The following is a 22,757-nucleotide window of genomic DNA, read 5'->3' as shown; positions in this document are numbered from 1 at the left end:
TTTCAAATCACCAGCACAGTCTTAATCCATTTGTGCTGTTATAACAAAATGCCATAGACTGGGTAGCTTATAAACAACAGAAATGTGTTTCTCACAGTTCTAGAGGCTGTGAAGTCCAAGATCAAGGCATGAGCATTGTATGTTTAATGAGAGCTTTCTTGTGTCTTCACGTGGCAGAAGGTCGAAGGGCAAAAAGTGCCTAAGCTAATTCCTTTGAGCTTTTTATTAAAAGCACTAATGCTATTCACGTGGTTGGTACCTTCATGACTTAATCACTCCCCAAAATACCCTACCTCTTAACACCACCACAATGAAGATTAAGTTTCAACATGAATTTTGGAAGAAACATAGATAGATATTCAAGCCACAGCAATCACAGTCATGAGTTCAAAACAAATGACTTCAAATTTCTTACTCCAATATTTAATTGGTTTCTATCTTAAAACCTGTATTAAGCAGCAAGCTTAGTTATTTACCCACGACATAGTCTGTAATCTCTATAGTTTGTAGGATTCACCTTGAAGTTATATGGTTTAAAATTACATATTTTATGGGACTTCACTGAGAAAAAAAATTTTAATACTATGTAAGAAATTTGTTAACACATCATTGAATTTACCCTGGTTCAAATTACTACAGCCATGTTCCAAGGCATAAAGCTTTGGGTCTCAGTCAACATTATCTGGAAACAAACAAAAAAACAAAAAACAAATAAAACTGGGCTTTGCCCATGGCTATTTCTTTGCCAGCCTCTACCTGATGCTTTCATATCTCAGGAGGCTGTAAATTGACAGCACATGCAAACAGACCCTACCTTAATCCATGGTTAGGATAGGGCACAGGGGCTTTGTTGCTGAAAACAATATCCCTGGAGGCTATGTCCTCTTAATGAGTGCTTTGGACATTTTCACATCTGATGAGGCTTTCCCTGAGGTAGGCTTTGTCGTGAGGCCAACAGCCTACAGGGAGGGATGTTTTAGGAAGGTTCCTAGGACACTGAACCCCCATCTCATTGCCAGAAATGTTGCAGAAAGATCACCAACTATACACAAAGCAGCCTTTATAACACTTTTGATTTTCTTTTTCCACATTGTGGATGTGGTAAATTTTGGTCACTGGCCTACCCCCTTTCCCACCCATTTGGTTGCTGTGATGCTCTGAAACAAATTTATAGCCCACAGCTAATAACTTTCAAGAATTTCAGGCACGAGTAGGTTCCAACCTCATCCTTCTTGCGTTACCTTACTTTTCCAATCTTTATTTTATCTTCACTTTGACTTCCTCACTTACTGTTTTGTCCTACATGTTCTTATACTATATATGTTCCTATAGTAGAACTTGCCTGAAATGCTTTTGGGAATGAGGCAAAATAAAAATGTTTTTAAAATTGTGAAAATTTTATTTTTCAAGGAACTCTCAAGTTCATTTATCAGCAAACTAACTGAGGAGTGTTTTCTATATGTTATTTTATGGCTAGAACAGAAAAAAGAAACAAGTTGAAAACACTGCTCCTACTGACAGGGAACTTGCTCAAACAGAATGTGAAAAACTAGAAGTGAGAATATCTACCAATGATAAGCTCCCAAATTCACATCCTTGTCAAAATAAAAATGATGAGGAGAACATATAAGAAGTGTAATTGCTCAGAACAAAAGTAAGGCAATATTTTTCCATGTGTCACACTACATTCCATTCTGACACCATTCTCACACGTGACACAACAGCACCATACAAGATACAACACATTTACGGTATGTGGCACTATTTTGGGCAGAGCAAACTGATAAAAAGCTAGTCTTCGAAACAGAAAAGCAGGCTAATTACTGAATAAAGATGGAGCATTATTTCCCAGATAACACATTGATAGTCACTGTAGGAGATTGAAAGGTGATCCCCCAAAAAATATGTCTACCTCCTGACCCCCAGAACCTGGGAACGTGACCTTTATTTGGGAAAAAGGTCTTTGCAGATGTAATTAAGGATTTTGATATCAAATCATCCTAGATTACTCAGATGGGTCCTAAATACAATGACAGGGATCTCTTTAGGAGACTTACAGAGGAGAGAGACACAGAGAGGAGAAGCGGAGACCACGTAAAGGCAGAGGCAGAGACTGGAGCGATGTAGCCACAAGCCTAGGAGTGCCCAGAACCACCAGAAGTTAGAAAAGGCAAGAAACAGAATCTCCCTGAGGACATGTAGACACGTTGACCTCACGCTTCTGACCTCCGGAACAGCAACAGAATAAATTTCCATTGTTTCAAGCCACCTCGTTTGTGGTCATGTGTGTCAAGAGCCCCAAGAAACTCATATGGTCCCTTTGAGTTATCTGTTGGGCACCTGAAGTATGAGCTTTGTTGCTACAAGAAAGTGATCATTAAAGGCAAAGGTGTCTGCTTCCCAACCTGGCAGGGAGAGTATGTGGATGAGACAAAATTCTGGAAACTGCTGTGGGAATCCTCCAAGATTTAAGTTTAAACCCAAGGGAATTGATTGCTTGGGTCAGACTTCATTTTCACACTTATCATTCCTCCACTCTGATCTACATTATTTTCTTGGCACGTAGTCAAAGACACTGCCTCTTAATTGATAAATCACTTGAGTAAAACATATCAGGGTAGGGGAGTTCCAGATATAAAGAAAGGATGTCAGGAGCCATCTGTTGATGGGCATTGTTGACTATTTTTCCTGGAATTCTCTGGGGAAGAGATCACCCTTCCACATTTGTCCTCCCCTTCTCACCAGCTTGTCCACTCAGTTGGCTTCTGAGCCCTTCAAGATTGGTGCCCCAAGGTGCTCTCTTTTGCCCTCCTTTCTCTGTCGGTAATGTTATTGATCTTCTCCAACCATCCCATTTTGGAATAGAGGCTGTGCATGTGTGCATATGAGCATGGGCATATATGTGTATGAGTGTGTGTATGTGGAGTATGTGTGTTTGTGTGTGTGTATCTCATGCTGGGTAAAGGCAGATGGGAAGAGAGTGCAGGGCTTTGGAGGCTCCCAGGCTAATGACTTGTAGGGCATTTGAAATGTGAGCACCCTTAGCCGGCTGCGGTGGCTCAGGCCTGTAATCCCAGCACTTTGGGAGGCCAAGGCGGGCGGATCACGAGGTCAGGAGATCGAGATCATCCTGGCTAACACGGTGAAACTCTGTCTCTACTAAAAATACAAAAAAATTAGCCGGGCATGGTGGTGGGCGCCTGTAGTTCCAGCTACTCGCCAGGCTGAGGCAGGAGAATGGTGTGAACCCGGGAGGCAGAGCTTGCAGTGAGCCGAGATGGCGCCCCTGCACTCCAGCTTGGGCAACAGAGCAAGACGTCCCTCTCAAAAGAAAAATGTGAGCACCCGACCAACCACCGTCATCTGTGGCAGGGCCTGGAAGACACACAGCAGGATGAGCTAAGGGACATAGAGGTGCTGGCCACCCAGGCCCAAGGTCTTCTCAGTGACAGGAAGAGGTGGCTAGGCCATTCCCCCATTCCAGGTGAGGAACAGGCAGCCCAGTAACCCGGTACTGCAGACCAGAGTGCTGCCTGCATTCTGGCATCCTCTATCTCTCCAGTGTTTATGTTTTCACTGACCGCCTCCACAGCAGAAAGTCCTCTGAAGGCAAATGTTGTATCCAAACAGTAATTTTACCTTTTCCGGGTTTCTTGTCTTAGTTTGGTAACCACCAAGACCATCCACACCAGAGACTATCTATACCACACATGTCACCTATGTTAGATACATTTTTGCAATTTTCTGATTGTGATGGCCAATTTAGCCCAAAAGTAATCACATCCCTTTCTTATTTGTAAATGGGAGTCTCCCTCCTTGTTCAGGGACAAGCCCAAAGAGCTCAGCATGCCCTCTAATGTCGCCATGTGCTCCTTGGGTTTTTCCACATTCACCAGGGGCGCCTCTCGCCTTTTTGTCTTCCCTTCCCTCTCTTCCTCCTCCCTCTATTTTTTCCTCTTCCAACCTCCCTCTCTCCTCCCCATCAGACTGTGTTCAGGCCTTTACAGTCTTGAGAAACAGGAAATGATGTGCCCATCCAAGAGCTCCTGTTGAATGTCACTCATTAAATAGATTTGCATTACCTCATCTCCTTCAAATATATTCATGATGTACAGATGAGGCTGGGAAAGAGGCGGGCCACTCAGAGGACGCTCCTGAGTTCCAGCCAGCACATCTATATATCAGGAGTCAACATGCTATTTATTTTCCTTTTCTGAGAAAAACAAACAAACAAACAAACAAACAAAAAAAAACTCTACTTGAATAAGCAGAACTCAGAATGATTTCTCTTTTTCTGTTGTTTTCAGGCCAGACTTCGTATGCCTAAAGAGCAACTGGGATTTTTAAAGTGAGTGAGATTTTTTGCTATGTATCTCTTTTTGGTGTGGTTTCAAATACTGAAATGTTTTTGTACAAAAAAGTATAAGAAAGAAAAGTTACTGCCTGAAATAACTCAAAATTTCATTCCCAGAAATAACTATTATTAATAGTTAATGACGTCATTCCTAGCATTTCTCTATGTATATATGCAGATGGAAAGAAAGGAGGAAGAAAAAGAAAAAAAGAAGATAGAAAAGATTAAAGGGTTAGAGGTGAATTAATCTACTCCTGCTGTGTTTAGTATTAAAAAAAAGTACATTTAGATTTCTCAGAAGAAGGAAACAACCCAATTAAAGTTGCCTTCTCTCACTTGTGCATCTACATAATTTAAAACAGTAACATTTTTAGTACTTTAGAAAATTACTTGCCCCTTTATATATTTCTACTTCTATGGAGCATTCCTTAACAAAATACACACTGAGGTGTGCTTTCCATGTTATTTATGATAATTAAAAATGGAAAACAACCCTATAAGAAAAATAGGCCAATGGTTAAATACATTGGAATATATTCATGAAATGAAGAATTATAAAGCCTTTTAAATAATTTTAAAATAGGTGTATCATTTGGAAGTGTAGTGGAGACACAAAATTATAAATATTATTTCTATTTTGTTACTAATTTTTTGCATGGAATAAAAACTGGTAGAAAGTCATTAAAATTTAACAGTGTTTATTTCTTCTAAATGCTTGGTTTTTCCTCAATTTTAAGCATGTATTGTTTTACAAATGGGGAAAAATACTAGATAAGTAGTGTTTATACTTTTTCAGCATAAAGAAATACCTATTTGCTTGACATTTTCTTTTTCTCTCTACTAGTAATTTTCAAACTGTAAACACAGAAAACCCATTCTTGGGAAGTAAAATCTTGCATGCTCAGGCTGTCAATCTGGTAACCGGTCGCTGCCCACTGGCTGGATCCCCCAGCACCCCTTGCCCAAGGCACTTCCACTGAACTCAGGCTACAGTTCAAAAGCCACTGCTCTGTACTACACTGGAAATGCAAGGTGTTCCCAGTCGGAAGGAGGGTACCAGTGGGATTTAGGATTCACCTGTGTGACGTCACTCAGCTGGGGGACCAGCAAGGTTGATTGAGCCTTGCCTGTTGCCCTGTGCAGAGCCCGGCCAAGCACTAGGACACCCTCAGCCATGTGACCCCCGGATGTCCTCAGGTTTTTTTTTTTTTTAAGTGAAGCATGATGCTTTAGAGAAATGGGCGTGCTCTGCTCTCTCCTCACTCAAGAATGTATATCTTCAACAATATAAAGCACCTCATCACATGGCAGGCTCCAAAGCCCAGCCACAGCTGATAACAGTTCCGGCACCAGCTTCTACTATGGCTGATGTGAGAAGAAGCAGAAAAGATGGTGGGAGAAGTCAGAAACTTATATTGTTTAAGTGGGGAAATGCTATGTCAGGAGCGCCAATTATTAGGGGTACTAACCAGTTTCCGAAACCTCCAATTATGATGGGTATAACTATAAAGAAAATCAGGAGCTTTACACTTTCTTCCTCTCATGCTGAGGTTCTCCCTTTACAGGAAGGAAAGCCAGACTCTGGAAAGCAATTTTCGTAAAATTCTACTTTTGATTGAACAAATAGATGTCCTGAAGGCATTGCTTAGAGATATGAAGGATGGTACGGACAATAATCACAGCTGGAACACCCATGGAGACCCTGTGGAGGACCCGGACCACACGGAGGTCCTGGATGGGGCAAGGCGTGTTGGGCGGGATGGGGTGGTGGATAGTGATGATGTCCAGAGTGACGGGGAGTATGTCCTTCCAGTGTCACATCCACTTCTTCTCCCAGTGGGAAGTCCAGTGTTGACTGATATTTGGTTCGTGTACAGAAACCCACTGTTTCATAAATGCTGTGTCACAGAGAAGACATTCTATTGCATATGACTTACTTCACACCAAAATAAATAACTGTTCTATTTTCCAGTAAAAAAAAAAAGAAAGAGAGAGAGAGAGAGAAAGAAAGAAAGCGAGAAAGAAAGAACAGTCTCTGAGCTGTATACACAAATATCTTAAATAGCAAAAGATTTGCATTCATCATCTTTGTAGCTAATGTAGTTAGTCTAGTCAGCATCAGATTCAGGCAAAACTGTGTTGGAAACCATGAGCTCTGTTTTGCTTCTTTCTCTTCTGCTGTCATTACTACTTTCTTTTTCTTCCCTAATGTCTACTTTTTGAAATACGCAGCAATCTGACACAGACCACCTGCCGCCCGCCAGGGCCCATTTCATCCTTGTCACTGTGAAGGTGTTAAATTTAAGCAGCTGGAACTTAAACTGTTGTGCCTGCTTAGGGTGCTTATGGTTTTGTTGGTTGGTTTGTTTGTTTGTTTTTGTTTTTTAGAATGACAGCATCCTTCAGAACCCAGTATTAATTAGTGTCGGTGAAAAATATCTAATATAAGTAATCATGTAGTCTGTGTAAACTGCCTTGATTCCCAAGTAACTCTAGAATGTTCAAGTCTTTCAGTCTTTACTGCTAACCACAGGACACTAATGAGGGATGGAACGCAGTAGATCACAGCACAGCCTCACCTCACACCTCACCGGGAGGGCACTGTGACGCAGTGGTTAGGGCTTCAGAAGGGACCCTAGGTCCACCGTGCTGCATGACCTTGTGGGAGTCCCTGAACACACCTTGGCTTTATTTACATCGTATCCCTGAGAGGGACACTCCCAGGAGCCGTGAAGATGTCAGTCCATGACTCATGCACAGTGCCTGGCTCAGAGTGCAGCTGATGGGTGCTCACTGCTATTCTAATTTTGCAAATTAGGTCCAAATCAATAAAATGAATGGTCAAAACTCAAGCAGTTGGCAGAGATTGTTAACAGAAAACTGTTTCTAAAATTTCTACAGGAAATGTCAAACTTGGTCAATTATGTACTTAAAAAGTTGAGAGAAGACCAAGTCCAGATGGCTGATTATGCTCTGAAGTCGGCCGGTGAGTACAGAAAAAGTGAAAAGAGGAACATTTAAAAAAAGAATGCTTCAGGAGTGTCTCTATCTTCTACGTTTGTTTATGAGGAAAACATGTTTATCTGGTAACTTGAGAGGGGGGAAATTAATCAATTTAGATAATAAAGAAGAGAATAGAAATAGTTGTCACTGATTGCTTTCTGTGTGCAAATGTTCCAGGGAACAAAGCCTGTGCAACTTCGTTAACATGCATCTAAAAGAACCACCAAGAAAGCCAAGATGCCACAGTGAAGTTGTGAAAGGCACAAAATATTAGGACATTTTACATTATTATATACTAAAACAACCATGATAACCAATCTAAATGCATTATTAGGGATTAAATGACAGTTTAAAGGTTATATATAAGGTTCCTAATATATTTCAATTAAAATTAATTCTTAAGGGCTAAGGCTATGAATCATTAACCTTAATCTTCTCTACCATGCTCTGCCTATAATAGACTACGAACAATATGTGTTCAGTGAACAATGTGGAAGGAAAGAAGAAAGGGACAGAAGGAGAAAGGAAATATAAAACACACAGTAATGCTAATTTCAATCAATTGATAGTCAAATTTATGCCAGGAAAATAAATTTCCAGCTTGCATGAACTGGAGAGCATTTGGAACAGCATGATTACTCAGGCTTGTGAGTGTGTGTTTTTTGAGAGAGTGAGTTACAGGGCAGAACTTTCCTGAACCTGGTTCCCTAAAGCATCAGTATTGGGGTAAGATGGGAGAGGGACCATAGTTCTTTATTTTTTATTTTTATTTTTTATTTTTTTGGTCTTGGCATTCTGATACACTTTTTAAATGCTTTCTTCTTTGTATTGATGTATTTACATCAATTGATGTAATTACAACTTCCATTTTGAAAAGCCTACGATGACGAACGTAGGTGCACAAGTAGCGCATGGAGAGTGAGGAAAAGAAGGAGATAATCGGGCTTCTCTGTAACCATAGATGTGGAAATAAATGTCAGTTCTGCTTTGGCTTTGGCCAAGATGGAAAAAGCCTGTTAAGTCCCTTCCAACTGATTACAATGAAAAAAAAATCTGGACAAAATTCAAAAAGCAACTACCTGAGTGGGCTGAAAAGTAAACAAAGCAGGCAGTTGGAAGAGGGGAACCAAAAACTATAGTTGTGAGCCCTGTGGGAGTTTCCTTTTTTCTTTTCTTTTCTCTTGCAGCGTAGGCTGAGGCAGGCAGCAATTACAGAGCTGCAAACATGGCAGCAAGTTGGGCAGCTAAAACTGAGAGAGGCCCCATTTTTCTTGCCAAAAACGCAGAATAAAGTAGTCCTATGGGCCAGAGAGGGTGGGGAGAAAGCCTGGGAAGGCAAAGCTGCAAAGAAGATGCCTGCTCACCTGCAGGTTTGTGGCCAGCTTCTGGCCTCACCTCTCAGCTGCCCATTCATGGGAACAGACCCAAAGCAGCAAAGTGGAGGCTTTGAGCATTTGGCAACGATGTAAACTATGGCTCAAGTCTTGGACTAACCCCTGAGTGGTACATGGACATGACAGGCCTGTAGCAAAGGTTTTGAGGACTGAATTGAGATTGGAACCACCACCCATAAAAGGAGGGAGGACTCACATTTCTAGGCTGATTGATGAAGCAAATGAAAGCATTCCCTAGTGGATTGTTATGGGACTCAGAGTCTTACGACATAATATTCAGTATGTCTAGGGTACAAATCACAATTACTTGGCATGCAAACTCCTAGGGAAATAAGACCAACTACCAAGGGAAAAGACAACAGATGCCAACCCCATCATGACACAGATGTTGGAATTGTCACACAAAGACTTGAAGCAGTTAGCATAATTATGCTTTATGAGGTGAAAGTTAAGTACACTTGAAATGAATGAAAAGATACCTGTTCTCAGCCAAGAGAATAAAAAGAACCAGATGGAATTTTAGAACTGAAAAATACAGTATCTAAAATAAAAATTGACTATATATGCTTAATAATAGAAAAACAAAAATAGAGAAAAAAAAGTAGTGAAGTCACTCCTATTCAACACAGTATTAGAAGTCCTAGCCAGGGCAGTCAGGCAAGAGAAAGAAATATAGGGCATTCAAATAGGAAGAGAGGAAGTCAAACTACCCCTGTTTGCAGACAACATAATCCCCATAGTCTCAGCCTGAAAGCTTCTTAAGCTGATAAACAACTTCAGCCAAGTTTCAGGATACAAAATCATTGTGCAAAAATCACTAGCATTCCTATACACCAACAAAAGCCAAGCCAAGAACCAAATCAGTAACGAACTCCCATTCACAATTGCCACAAAAAGAATAAAATACCTAGGAATACAGATAATTTTGGAGGTGAAAGATCTCTAGATCTCTACAAAGAGAACTACAAACCATTGCTTAAAGAAATCAGAGATGATACAAACAAATGGAAAAACATCTCATGCTCATGGATAGAAAGAATCAATATCATTAAAATGGCCATACTGCCGAAAGTAATTTATAGATTCAATGCTATACTTTAAAATTTAAACTACCATTGACATTCTTCACATAACTAGATAAAACTATTTTAAAATTCATATGAAACCAAAAATAGCAAGGGCAATCCTAAGCAAAAAGAACAAAGCTGGAGGCATCACATTACCCAACTTCAAACTATACTACAGAGCTACAGTAACCAAAACAGCATGGCACTGACACAAAAACAGACACATATACCAATGGAACAGAGTAGAGAACCCAGAAATAAGGCCACACACAGCCATCTAATCTTCTACCAATCTGACAAAAACAAACATTGCACAAAGTATTCCTATTCAATAAATAGTACTGGAATAACTGGCTAGCCATATGCAGAAGACTGAAATTGGACCCCTTCCATATACCAAAATAAAAAATAACTCAAAGTGGAACATAGACTTAAATGTAAAAGCCAAAACTACAAAAATAAAAATAAAAAATAAAAAAAATAAAAAACCCTGGAAGACAACCTAGGTATTGCCTATGAAGTCACTCTTATTCAATACAGTATTAGAAGTCCTGGCCAGGGCAATTAGGGAAGAGAAAGAAATAAAGCACATCCAAATAGGAAGAGAGGAAGTCAAACTATACCTGTTTGCAGACAACATAATCCTATATCTAGAAAACCCCATAGTCTCAGCCTGAAAGTTGTATGTACCATTCAGGACATAGGCATGGGCAAAGATATCATGACAAAGACATCAAAAGCAATTGCAACAAAAGTAAGAATTGGCAAATGGGGTTTAATTAAACTAAAGAGCTCTGCACAGAAAAAGAAACTATCAGCGGAGTAAACAGACAACCTACAGAATGGAAGGAAATTTTTGCAAACTCTGTATCCAACAATAGTCTAATATCCAGCATTTATAAGAAACTTGCACAAATTTACAAGAAAACAAAACAACCCCATTAAAAAGTGGGCAAAGGACATGAATAGACACTTTGCAAAAGAAGACCCGCATATGGCCAAAAATCATTTGAAAAAAATCTCAACATAAGAGAAATGCAAATCAAAACCGCAATGAGATAACATCTCACACCAGTCAGAATGGCTATTATAAAAAAGTTAAAAACTAACAGATACTGGCAAGGTTGTGGAGAAAAAGGAATGGTTATACACTGTTGGTGGGAGTGTAAATTCTTTCAACCACTGCGAAAGACAGTGTGGTGATTCCTCAAAGACCTAAAGACAAAAATACCATTCAAACCATCAGACTCATTACTGGGATATCCAGAGGAATGTAAATTGTTCTTTTATAAAGATAATGCATGTATGTGTTCACTGTAGCACTATTCACAATAGAAAAGATGTGGAACCAACCTAAATGCCCATCGATGATAGACTGGATAAAGAAAATGTTATACATAGACACTATAGAATACTATGCAACCATAAAAAAGAACAAGATCATGTCCTTTGCAGTGACATAGATGGAGCTGGAGGCCATTATCCTTAGCAAACTAACACAGGAATAGAAAACCAAAAACACATGTTCTCACTTATAAGTGGGAGCTAAATGATGAGAACACATAAACACATAGAGGGCAACAACACACACTGGGGCCTATTGGAGGATGGAGGGTGAGAGAATGGAGAAGATCAGGAAAAATTACTAATGGATACCAGGCTTAACACCTGGGTGACAAAATAATCCGTACAACAAATCCCCATGACACAAGTTTTTCTATGTAACAAACCTGCACATGTACCCCAAACTTAAAAATTAAAAAGAAAGAAGTAGTGAAGTTGAACATAGATCAAAAGAAATTATGCAATTCAAAGAATGAAAAAATGTTTGAAAAAATGCAAACAGAACTTCAGAAACGTATAGGACACTATGAAAAGGTATAATATTCTTATCCTTGTAGTCTCAGAGGGAGATGAAGAGGAGACCAATGTAGGACAATAATCTAAAGAAGTAAGAACCAAAAACATCTCAAACTCGATTTAAAAATAAATTAATAAATTTATAGATTCAAAAAGCATGGCAAATCAGAAACAAGATAAATTCAAGGAAAATGACATCCAGACACATCATAGTTAAATTGCTCAAAATCAAAGATGAAGAAAAATATTTGAAAGAGGCTAAAAAAAAAAAACCAAAACTACGCATTATTACAGATTTCTTACCAGAAGTTAAAGAGACCAGAAGAGAAGGAAACTACATGTTTAAAGTGCGGAAGGAAAGGATCTAGTAATGCACAATTGTAGATCCAGTGAAAATATCTTTCAGGAAATGAAGGCAAAATGAAGACACTCTTAGTTGAATAAAAACTAAGAAAATTCTCTGCCAATGAATCCACTAAAGGAAGTTCTTCAGCTCAATAGAAATGACACCAAAAAGAAACTTGGGACTTAAAGAATGAAGAAGGAGCAACAGTCTCATCTGTGAGTAAAGATGAGGTGGCCCGGCACGGTGGCTCATACCTTGTAATCCCAGCACTTTGGGAGGCTGAGGCGGGTGGCTCACCTGAGGTCAGGAGTTCCAGACTAGCCAGGCCAACATGGTGAAATCCTGTCTCTACTAAAAATAGAAAAATTAGCCGGGCATGGTGGCGCATGCCTGTAATTCCAGCTACTCCAGAGGCTGAGGCAGGAGAATAGCTTCAACCCAGGAGGTGGAGGTTGTGGTGAGCCTAGATCACCACTGCTCTCCAGTCTGGGTGACGAGAGTGAAACTCCATCTCAAAACAACAACAACAAAAGATGAGGTAATTTTCTTTCTTTAAGTACTTCAAAATATGTATGGCTGTTGAAAGGAAAAAATGTATGGCATTATCCGGGGGTGGAGGGCTAATATAAGTAGATTTAATACTACGACAACCATAAAGGAAAATCAGTGGGTGAGATTTAATGGGCATCTATAAATGTAAAGATTTTACATGAATGATAAAAAGTTAACTCTTAAATAAACCATGAGCTGCTAGGTATGTGTGTTGTAATCATGAGAATAATTACTTTAAAACACAGAGATATCCAAATGCTAATAGAGAAATCAAAATGGAGGCCAGGCACAGTAGCTCAGGCCTATAATCCTGGCACTTTGGGAGGTCGAGGCGGGTGGATCACTTGAGGTCAGGAGTTCGAGACCAGCCTGGCCAACATGGTGAAACCCCATCTGTACTAAAAATACAAAAAGCCAGGTGTGGTGGCGTGTGCCTGTAATCCCAGCTACTCAGGAGGCGGAGGCAGGAGAATCGCTTGAACCCACAAGGTAAGGCAGAGATTGTAGTGAGCCGAGATTGTGCCATTGCACTCCAGCCTGGGCCCCAGAGCAAGACTCAGTTTCAAAAAAGTAAAAAAATTTTAAAAAATTAAAAATTTCAACTAATATTTAAAAAAAAAGGCAGGAAAAGGAAATGAAGAAAAACTGGGAGAGAGAGAGAGTAAGAAAGGCAGAGGGTGGGGGAAAAGGCATGCAAATTAGAAAGGAAGAAATAAAAATGGTTCTATTCACAGACAACATGATTGCTTATGTAGAAAAACCACCAAAAAAATCTACTAGAATAAGTGAGGTTTACAAGTTCAAGGGTATATACACAATTTCTATGTGCTAACAATAGAAAATTAGAAAACATTTAAAAGCAGCACTATTCATAAATGCAGTAAAAAACATAAAATACTGAGGTATAAGGGTAATAAAATGTGGGAACTGAGAGCTAAAAACTAAAAAATAATAATGAAAGAAATAAAAGAAGATTTAAATAAATGGACGGGTATACCATGTTTATGGATTAGAAGACTCAATACCATTAAGATGACAATACTGTCTAGCTTTTCTATGGATTCAATATAATCCTAATCAAAATTCCAGCAGGATTATTTGTAGAAATTGAGAACCTGTTTTCAAAATGTATGTGGAATGGTGAAGGAACTAGAAGAGCCAAATTTGTTTTGGGAAAAAAAGGGACAAAGTTGGAGAACTCACACTACCTGATTTTAAGGCTTACTATAAGTTTACAGTAATCAAGAGCATGTGGTACTCCTGAAATCAATGGAACAATACAAAAAGTCTAGAAGTAGTTCACACCTGTGGTGAATAGATTTTTGAAAAACGGAAAAAAGGCAAGTCAGTGGTGCTGGAACAGGTGGACATTCATATGCAAAAAAAGAAAAAAAAAAAAAGCCTTGGCCCAAAACCCACAATTTGTAAAAGTTAACCCCAAATGGGTCACAGTCTTAAATATAAAACTTAAAGCTAGGAAAAAAATTAGAGAAATTTTTTAGAGCTGGAAAAAGTTTTCTTAAACACAACGTCAAAAACTATGATTGTAAAAGGAAAATAATGGATAATACAGGCTTCATCAAAACTAATTTCTGCTCTGCCAAAAAACAGTTACGAGAAGGAAAAGACAAGTTACAGGCTGGGGGAGAATATTTGGAAACCACACACATTCTTGAATCCAGAATTTATAGAAAACTGTCAAACCTCAATTAAGCAAACAGACAACCCCATACAAAATAGGCAAAAGATTTAGAAGACACTTCATTAAAGAAGATATATGCATATCAAAAAAGTATATGAAAAAATGTCTCACATTATTATTCATTAGTGAAATGTCAATTAAAATCTCAATGTTATATCATTACACACCTATTAGAATGCCAAACAAAACAAAACTGACCATACTAAGTGCTGGCAACAGCATGAACCAAATGGACCTCTCATACACTGTGGGTGAGAATGTAACCTGGCACAGCCACTCTGGCAAAGTCTGACAATTTCTTATGAAGTTCAATATAACATCTTATTGACCTAGCAATCCCACTTCTACATATTTATCTAAGATAAATTGAAACATGTTCACATCAAAACTTGCCAAGAATATCTATAGCAACTGTATTCATAATCACCAAAATTGAGAATAACCCCACGTCCATCAACAAAGAACAACAGATGCATTCATACAATGGAATATTAACCTGCAGTCAATAAAAGGAATGAACTTCTGATACTCATTACAGCATTCATAAATCTCAAACGCATTGGCTAAATGAAAGTAGCCTTAGTGAAAAGGCTACATACTGTGACTGACTACAAGGGAGCAGCAAAAGAAATGTCCAGAATAGGTAAACCTACAGGGACAGAAAATAGATTAATAATTGCCAAGGCTTGAGGAGGGATGTTGGGGAAATGGGGAATGACAGCTAACTGCTATGGGTTCCTTTTGGGGCTGACTAAATGATCTAAAATTGATTGTGGTGGCTGTGCCACTCTAAGAATATAATACAAAACCCTGAGTCACCACTGTGAATGAGTGAATTGTTTAGGATGTGAATGATATCTTAATAAAGCTGACTTAAATTTTTTAATGAATGAGAAAATGAATAAATATGAATTATTTTCAAAATTCCACAACACTAAAATTTTAATTTTTTTCTGGAAAGGATTATGGGGATGGGGTGCTCAGTCCTCACATTAGCAGGTGAAAGTGTAGATTCTGTCCAGCCACTTGGTCGAGTAGGAATAGTGAGTGGGCAGTCAGTATCAGCCTTCAAAAACGAAGTACTCATAGGGTTTCCAGATAAAATGAAGGGAGCCCAGTTAAATTTAAATTTCACACAAATAGTAAATAATCTTTTAGTATAAATATATCCCAAATATTGTATGTATATATCCCAAAGTTGTATGACTACAACTAAAAACTTATTCTTTGTTTACCTGGAATTCAAATTTAAATGGCCATCTTGTATTTTTATTTGCCAAATCTGGCAACTCTAGGAACTCAATTACTATTTCAAAAAGTGTGTCATCTTAGAAAAAGTATGGATAATCATCTGGGTGCTGTGGCTCATGCCTGTAATCCCAACACTTTGGGAGGCCGAGGTGGGTGGATCACTAGGTCAAGAGATGGAGACTATCCTGGCCAACATGGTGAAACTCCGTCTCTACTAAAAATACAAAAACTTAGCCAATGTGGTGGTGGGTGCCTGTAGCCTCAGCTACTCGGGAAGCTGAGGCAGGAGAATCACTTGAACCCAGGAGGCGGAGGTTGCAGTAAGCAAAGATTGCGCTACTGCACTCCAGCCTGGCAACAGAGTGAGACTCCGTCTCAAAAAAAAAAAAAAAAAAACTTGATGAGGCACATGTATTTTTAGCAATTTGAAAAAGCCATTTGCATTTTCTTTATTTCTTATGTATAAAATACATTTTGCTTCTAAAATGAAGTAACCTGAAGGGATAATGTTTGATGAGTATATTTCATATTTATTTGATTAAAATTGAGTTCAATGAATCTGCATAATTGCTGCAAATGTAACTTGAAGGACATTTGGAGCATTGTTGGTTTTCTGCTTCTTTTGTTATTGAGTGAATGGGGATGACAGGAAGTCTTATTTATCGCATGAGCTGTTAAAATATAGAGATCTATATACGTTTTTGGGTGATACAGAATCCATATAATATTCTCATCTCTACTTGCCTCAAAATTCAATTTTTATCTTACATTTTGTGAAACTAAACAGAGCAAACTTGTTTTCTTCAAAATGACAAAATTTCAGTACTAGTGAAAACTGTCATACATTTCCTATCAATTCCTGAGTATAAATTTTACCTCACTTATAATTTGTCCAGTAATAATCTTCTAGAGACACTGTTAAAATTCAAATGATGTGTTTTGAATGGCGTATGTTGTTTCTTTATTTTAAAACTTGCTTTATAATTTTAGGAGCCTCCATCATTGAAGCTGGGACCTCAGAAAGTTATAAAAATAATAAAGCAAAATTGTACTGGCATGGGATAGGTTTCCTAAATCATGAAATGCCTCCAGATATTATTCTTCAGGTAAAGCTAAATTAAGAATCACTTATTTCTATTTTAGAATTTTGTTCTTATTTATCAAGAAAATGTTAATTTTAAAATAGAGGCAATGTAAGAGTGTGCGAACTTGTTACAGAACCTGAAATCATCTCATTACATTTTTTATAGTCAGTACACTGCATGAATTATGTCTTATTTTATGGTCAGTAAACTATGATTAATTATTTACTTATCATTTTAAGATTAGTAAACTAGATTATTTTATTCTCAAATAAAACATATACATTCCGTGTCTTTTCTGTAAGTTGATTCTGTGACCATCCTTTTCCATTGAAAACTTCAGTCATTCAACAAACATTTGTTGAAAGTACTTGTCTGCTAAGTGCCAGTACTGTACTGTGTTAAGTGCTACTCAGACCACATGTTCTTAAGTCTAATTATAACAGGAGAAATCTCCAAGTAAGATCCCCACCAAACTTTTCAGTTACATTCTAAAGGCAGTAGCCATCAATAGACAGCAGAGCACCTCTCAACTTTGATCCATACACCTGAAGTTAGTCGCAAATTTAGAACTTTCAGGGGTAAAACCCATTGATCTTATTCCAGGCTGTAGTTTATACCTACAAAGTAGTAGACCTCATTTTTCTTCTCTATCACCGTAATCACCACCACTCCCATCTCCATCAACACCCTCATCTTCATCACCACCACCACCATCATCTTTCTTCATCACAGCCTCCACGTCCATCTGCCACCACAGCCACCATCACTGCCACCAGCACCGCCACCTCCATCACCATCTTTCTTTATCACCACCCCCATGTCCATCATCATCACCACCACCAATGTCACTGTCGCCACCACCACCACCATCACTGCCACCACCACCACTACCTTTATCACCACCTTCACCACTACTACTTCAATTATCACTGTCACTATCACCACCACTACCATTACTACCATCACCATTACCTCTACCACCACCACCGTTGCCATGACCACCATTGCCATCACCATCACCACTACCACTACCACCATCACCATCACCTCCACTGCCACCATTATTACCACCATCATCACCACAATGATCACCACAATGGTCACCACCATCATCCTCACTACCACCATCACTAGCCTAACCAGCGCCCCACTCATGCCCTCTAGCTGCCTTATAACAGGTTACAGTTTAGTTAGAGCAATGAAAGAAAACATGCTCATATGATAAAGGACTCTGATTGATATAAGCATACAGTGCTCTGGAAGAGCAACCACACTAGAAGTGTCTTGGGAGTTTTCCTATTTTATAGGCATAAGAGAGATCTGCAGTCAATAGTGATTAGTTGATCAGTATTGTGGGAAACGATTCACATAACTAGTTAAGAGATTAATTCAGTGTTTTCTTTCCAGCCGGATGTCTACCCTGGAAAGTGCTGGGCTTTTCCAGGTTCCCAGGGTCATACCCTAATCAGGCTTGCTACAAAGATCATACCTACTGCTGTTACCATGGAGCACATCTCAGAGAAGGTGTCTCCCTCAGGAAACATCTCCAGTGCACCCAAGGAATTTTCTGTCTATGTAAGAAGCTATCTAAATTTGTCATTCAGATTGGCCTGATAGAAGGTGGTTGGCTGGGAATTAGGGGCTGTCCTCTGAACTAGGACAGATAACTAGTTGTGTCACTTATTTCCTGGACTTTTGCTTTCTCACCTACAAAGAGAGAGAGTTGGACCAAATGACTTATATTATTCAACTTTTTTTTTTTACTTTTATCAAAGTTATACATGTACATGTAAAAATCAAGTATTTCCATAAAGTTTGTAAAGAAATAGTTATTCCTTGTCCCACTTCTCCACATCTCCAATTCTCATTATCCCAGAGCTTCTATTTGCAACAATTTTAGATGTTTATTTGGGTACTTGCCTCCATGTTGGCTTTTACCATTACTTCTTGATTTTTCAGTTTTGGTTATGACATCCTCTCATGGAAAGTGAAGAGTAGCTCTTTTCCATGGCACTTCCATCCTCCCAACATGTTTATGTCTTGATTTAAAAAACAAAACATGTGGCCGGGTGCAGTGGCTCAAGCCTGTAATCCCAGCACTTTGGGAGGCCGAAACGGGTGGATCACGAGGTCAGGAGATCGAGACCATCCTGGCTAACATGGTGAAACCCCATCTCTACTAAAAATACAAAAACTAGCCGGGCGAGGTGGCAGGCGCCTGTAGTCCCAGCTACTCGGGAGGCTGAGGCAGGAGAATGGCGTAAACCCAGGAGGCGGAGCTTGCAGTGAGCTGAGACCTGGCCACTGCACTCCAGCCTGGGCGGCAGAGCGAAACTCCGTCTCAAAAACAAACAAACAAACAAACAAAAACAAAACAAAACATGTTTCTGGAGATATAATTCCCATAACAATTAATTCACCCACTTAAAGTACACCCTTCAGTGGCTTTTAGTATATTCACAGAGTTGTGTATCCATCACCATAATCAATTTTAGAACATTTTTCTTACCCTAAAAGGAAACCCCATACCCCTTAACCGTCACCTCCTATTCCCCTAGTGTACTCCTCCAACCCCTGGCAACCACTAATCTACTTTGTCTCAATAAATTTACCATTCTATCCATTTCACATAAATTGAATCATTTATAATGTGTGATCTTTTGCAAATGGCTTAATTTAGCATACTGTTTTTAAGGTTCATTCATGATATAGTATGTCTCAATATTTCACTTATTTTTTTATTGCTGAATAACATTTCATTGTATGGATATATGACATTTTATTTATCTATTCATCAGTTGATTGACATCTGAATTATTTTCATTTTTTTGGTCATTATGAATAATGCTTCAATAAACATTCATGTACAAGTTTTTGTGTGGACATGAGTTTTTGTTTTGCTTGGGTGTATACCTAAGACTGGAATTCCTAGATAGCATGGTAAACGTAGGTTTAACATTTGAGGCACTGCTAGAAGACTGTATTATCTTTTTGTTCAAGCAATACTCAATGTTTTCATGGTGACTATGTGAACAAAACAGCTCTCAGTTGAACTATTTAGTGTACTTAAATACTACTTTCTTCCATTTTTTTTATGTTTCTGAGTGTAATAATTGCTTTACTTTTTTTTTTTTTTTTCTTGAGACAGGGTCTCAGCTCTGTCGCCCAGGTTGGAGTACAGTGGCACAATCACAGCTCACTGCAACTTCAAACTCATGGGATTGTGTTTTAAGTTTTTTAGTAGAGATAAGGGTCTTAATATGTTACCCAGGCTGGTCTCAAACTCCAGGGCTCAGGGGATCCTCCATCCTTGGCCTCCCACAGTGCTGGGATTACAGACGTGAGCCACAGGTGCCCAGCCTATTTTTCTTTAATTTGCTTAGTTTTCTGTATTCCTATTACTAAAACTTTCCCAAATTCTTCTTCAGAAGTACAAATATTCCCCCATTATGTTGATTCACATCAGATTATTTATAAATTTCTTCCATTCTTCCTTCCTTCCTTCATTTTCTATTCATTTATTTTCTTTTTTCTTTTTCACCGAGATATCCCTCTGGTGCCCTCAGCGTTTTGCTCCAGCCTTGTTAGGTAGGCCTGATGCACAACTGTTGTCATAGGATTTCATGCCTGCATCCTGAGGATTCAACTTATTGTCTAATTTATTATTTTTAAAAAGTGTTTCTTATTTCCCTTTTCTGTTTTTTGTACCACCTTCTGGAAGATCATATCAATTCATATTTTAACCCCTCTATGGAAATTTTCATTCCTGCTGTCATGATTATACTTTCTGAGACTTCTTGTTTCTATACATATTCCCTTTTTTAGAGCCTATATTTTTTTTCTTTTATGAAGGCAGTACCTTCTCTTATGCTTCTGAAGATATTAACTGTAGGTTTGTCTCACTTTCTTCTGCTCGCTTCCGGGTCTAGATTTCCTAGCCCCACTTTTCCCCCTTGTGCGTATGGTCTGTTTCCTGTACAACGCTTTTCTCCCATGTCTGTGATGCTTGTCACATGAATTGCTAGGCGGTGCAAAGCCAGCAGGAAGCTTTGGCGCACGGTGGGGCTCATATGTCATGAGTTTGCCCCGGGAATCACCAGGTCAGGCCATTTCGTCGGGAGTCACAAGTGTGCCATCAGGAGAGTTGACCCTGAGAGGACTCCTGCAGTGCACAGGAGGTACCAGCCTGGCCAACCACACCAGGAACTGCTGGAGAGAGGAGGGCTGCGGGGCCACCGCTTTGTGCAGGGGTCATGCTCTTGTGGGCAGTGGTCTTAGAGATGGGAGGAAGAACAGAGCCCTCTGCTGGGCCAGGCGGGGCTGGAGGGGCGTGGAGGGGTTGTAACTGCTTTTTGAAATGACTGTCAGCTAAACCGCAGATTTGGGCTCCTTTCCCCCCACAACTCCCCGCCCCACGTGGACTCCCTCTTCCGGCCTTTCTGGGAATCTGCCGCTTAAGTCCTGCGCTGCTGGTTCCACCTACAGTCAGAGTAGTTTGTGTTCTTTCTCTCCAGCTGCCATTTGGCCATCTTCACTTTTTGGTGTTTTTTTTGTTTGTTTGTTTCTTTCTTTGTTTTTGTTTTTGTTTGTTTTGGTTTGGTTTGGTTTTTGGTTTTACTGTCTACTCCCACTTTTGCCTTATAGATTTATGCCTTACTTCAATTATTTGATCTTCCCATCTGGAGGAGGGCCCCGGGTTAAACAGCCTGCCTTACATGCCACCCAAATGCCTCTACATTCCATATGTGGAGTTTCACAACAAAGGGCTGCTGTCCTTTCATAGAAGCCCGCACCACCTGCAAGTGGTGTCTGAAAAGTTGAGTTTGAGCAGCTAAGTTCCATCTCAGAAAGGTGAACATATTCATTGTTTAGAAAACTTACGGGTGAATCCCAAAGGCAGGGATCCTTTAGTAATAAAAACTGCTTCTCATTATTTTTTTCTACGTTAGAGAATTTATGGAACAAGTAAAATCAAAACAAGGTGATAAAAGGGCTGGGTGCAGTAGCTGCTCCTGTGATCCCACCTCCTTAAAAGGCTAAAGCAGGAGGATCACCTGAGCCCAGGAATTCAAGGCCAGCCTGGGCAGCACGGCCAGACCCCGTTTTTTTTTGTTGTTTGTTTGTTTTTCTTTTCTTTTAACTTTTATTTTAGGTTCAGGGATATATCTGCAGGTTTGTTATATAGGCAGTAAGTAGTAATACCCAGCAAGTATTTATCTGCTCCTCTCCCTCCTCCCAGCCCCCCACCCTCAAGTAGATCTCAGTGTCTATTTGTTCCCCTTTGTGTTCATGTGTTCTCATTATTTAGCTCCCACTTATAAGTGAGAACATAGGTATTTGTTTTTCTATTCCTGTGTTAGTTTGCTATGGATAATGGCCTCCAGCTCTATCCATGACCCTGCAAAGGACATGATCTTGTTCTTTTTTATGGCTGCATAGTATTCCATCAGATCCTGTTTCTTAAAAAAAAAAAAAACCTAAGAAGGTGATAAAGAAGGTAGAAATAAAACTAGCACTCCTCTCTTAAGCTAAAGAGAATATATGAGGCTTGAGTCATATATACATATATAATTGTCAGTACATTATGTAACCATGATGTATCCAATTCTTTTAATAAAAATGTTATAGTTTGATATTAATATTTTTATTATAAAATGATTTAACAAATGTACTCTTTGTTTTGCTGTGTTACTACAATTTAAGGAACCTAACAATAAACTTCAGATTCACATAATGAATTAGTTTGCAGCAGTGCATTCTCCTCTCACAAATCTTCAATTTGAAGGGTAGAGAGGAAGAACAAAAAGCACAAGAGAAATTGCATACAAAGAAAAAATCAGTGTTTTTATCAGTCAACAGAAGCTTACTTTTTAGAGGAAATTATTTGTGTGATCAAAATCTAGCAATTGGCCTATGTTTATCTCATTTTGGAAAACATCAGTTCAATATAGGGACCCATTTTTATTTTATTTAAAGTATGCTTATTGCAAATATAGTTATCAGACCAGAGTTAATGCTGGGATTTGCTCTACATGTATGTATCTGTCTTTCATCTATCAGTTGTTTATCTATCAATCGTCTATCTTTCATCTTTCTTCTATCTATCTATCTATCTATCTATCTATCTATCTATCTATCTATCT

The 22,757-nt window shown here is 39.0% G+C and overlaps 1 protein-coding gene across 2 annotated transcripts in view; it reads left to right on the top strand.

The window, feature by feature from the left end:
* Positions 1–22,757, top strand: part of SUN3 (Sad1 and UNC84 domain containing 3) — a 48,018-nt gene that overhangs the window by 16,480 nt on the left and 8,781 nt on the right. For both annotated transcript variants that reach the window (XM_023226437.2, XM_023226435.2), the window contains exons 5-9: positions 4,308–4,348; positions 5,920–6,082; positions 7,256–7,340; positions 16,520–16,635; positions 18,022–18,189. In XM_023226437.2, the coding sequence (XP_023082205.1) occupies positions 4,308–4,348; positions 5,920–6,082; positions 7,256–7,340; positions 16,520–16,635; positions 18,022–18,189 (573 nt within the window). The remainder of the gene's footprint in view (positions 1–4,307; positions 4,349–5,919; positions 6,083–7,255; positions 7,341–16,519; positions 16,636–18,021; positions 18,190–22,757) is intronic.

Source organism: Piliocolobus tephrosceles, chromosome 8, assembly GCF_002776525.5.
Source record: "Piliocolobus tephrosceles isolate RC106 chromosome 8, ASM277652v3, whole genome shotgun sequence".
NCBI classification, from domain to species: Eukaryota; Metazoa; Chordata; class Mammalia; order Primates; family Cercopithecidae; genus Piliocolobus; species Piliocolobus tephrosceles.
Note: the sequence above shows the minus strand (reverse complement) of the source record. Positions and strands in the feature narration are given on the sequence as shown.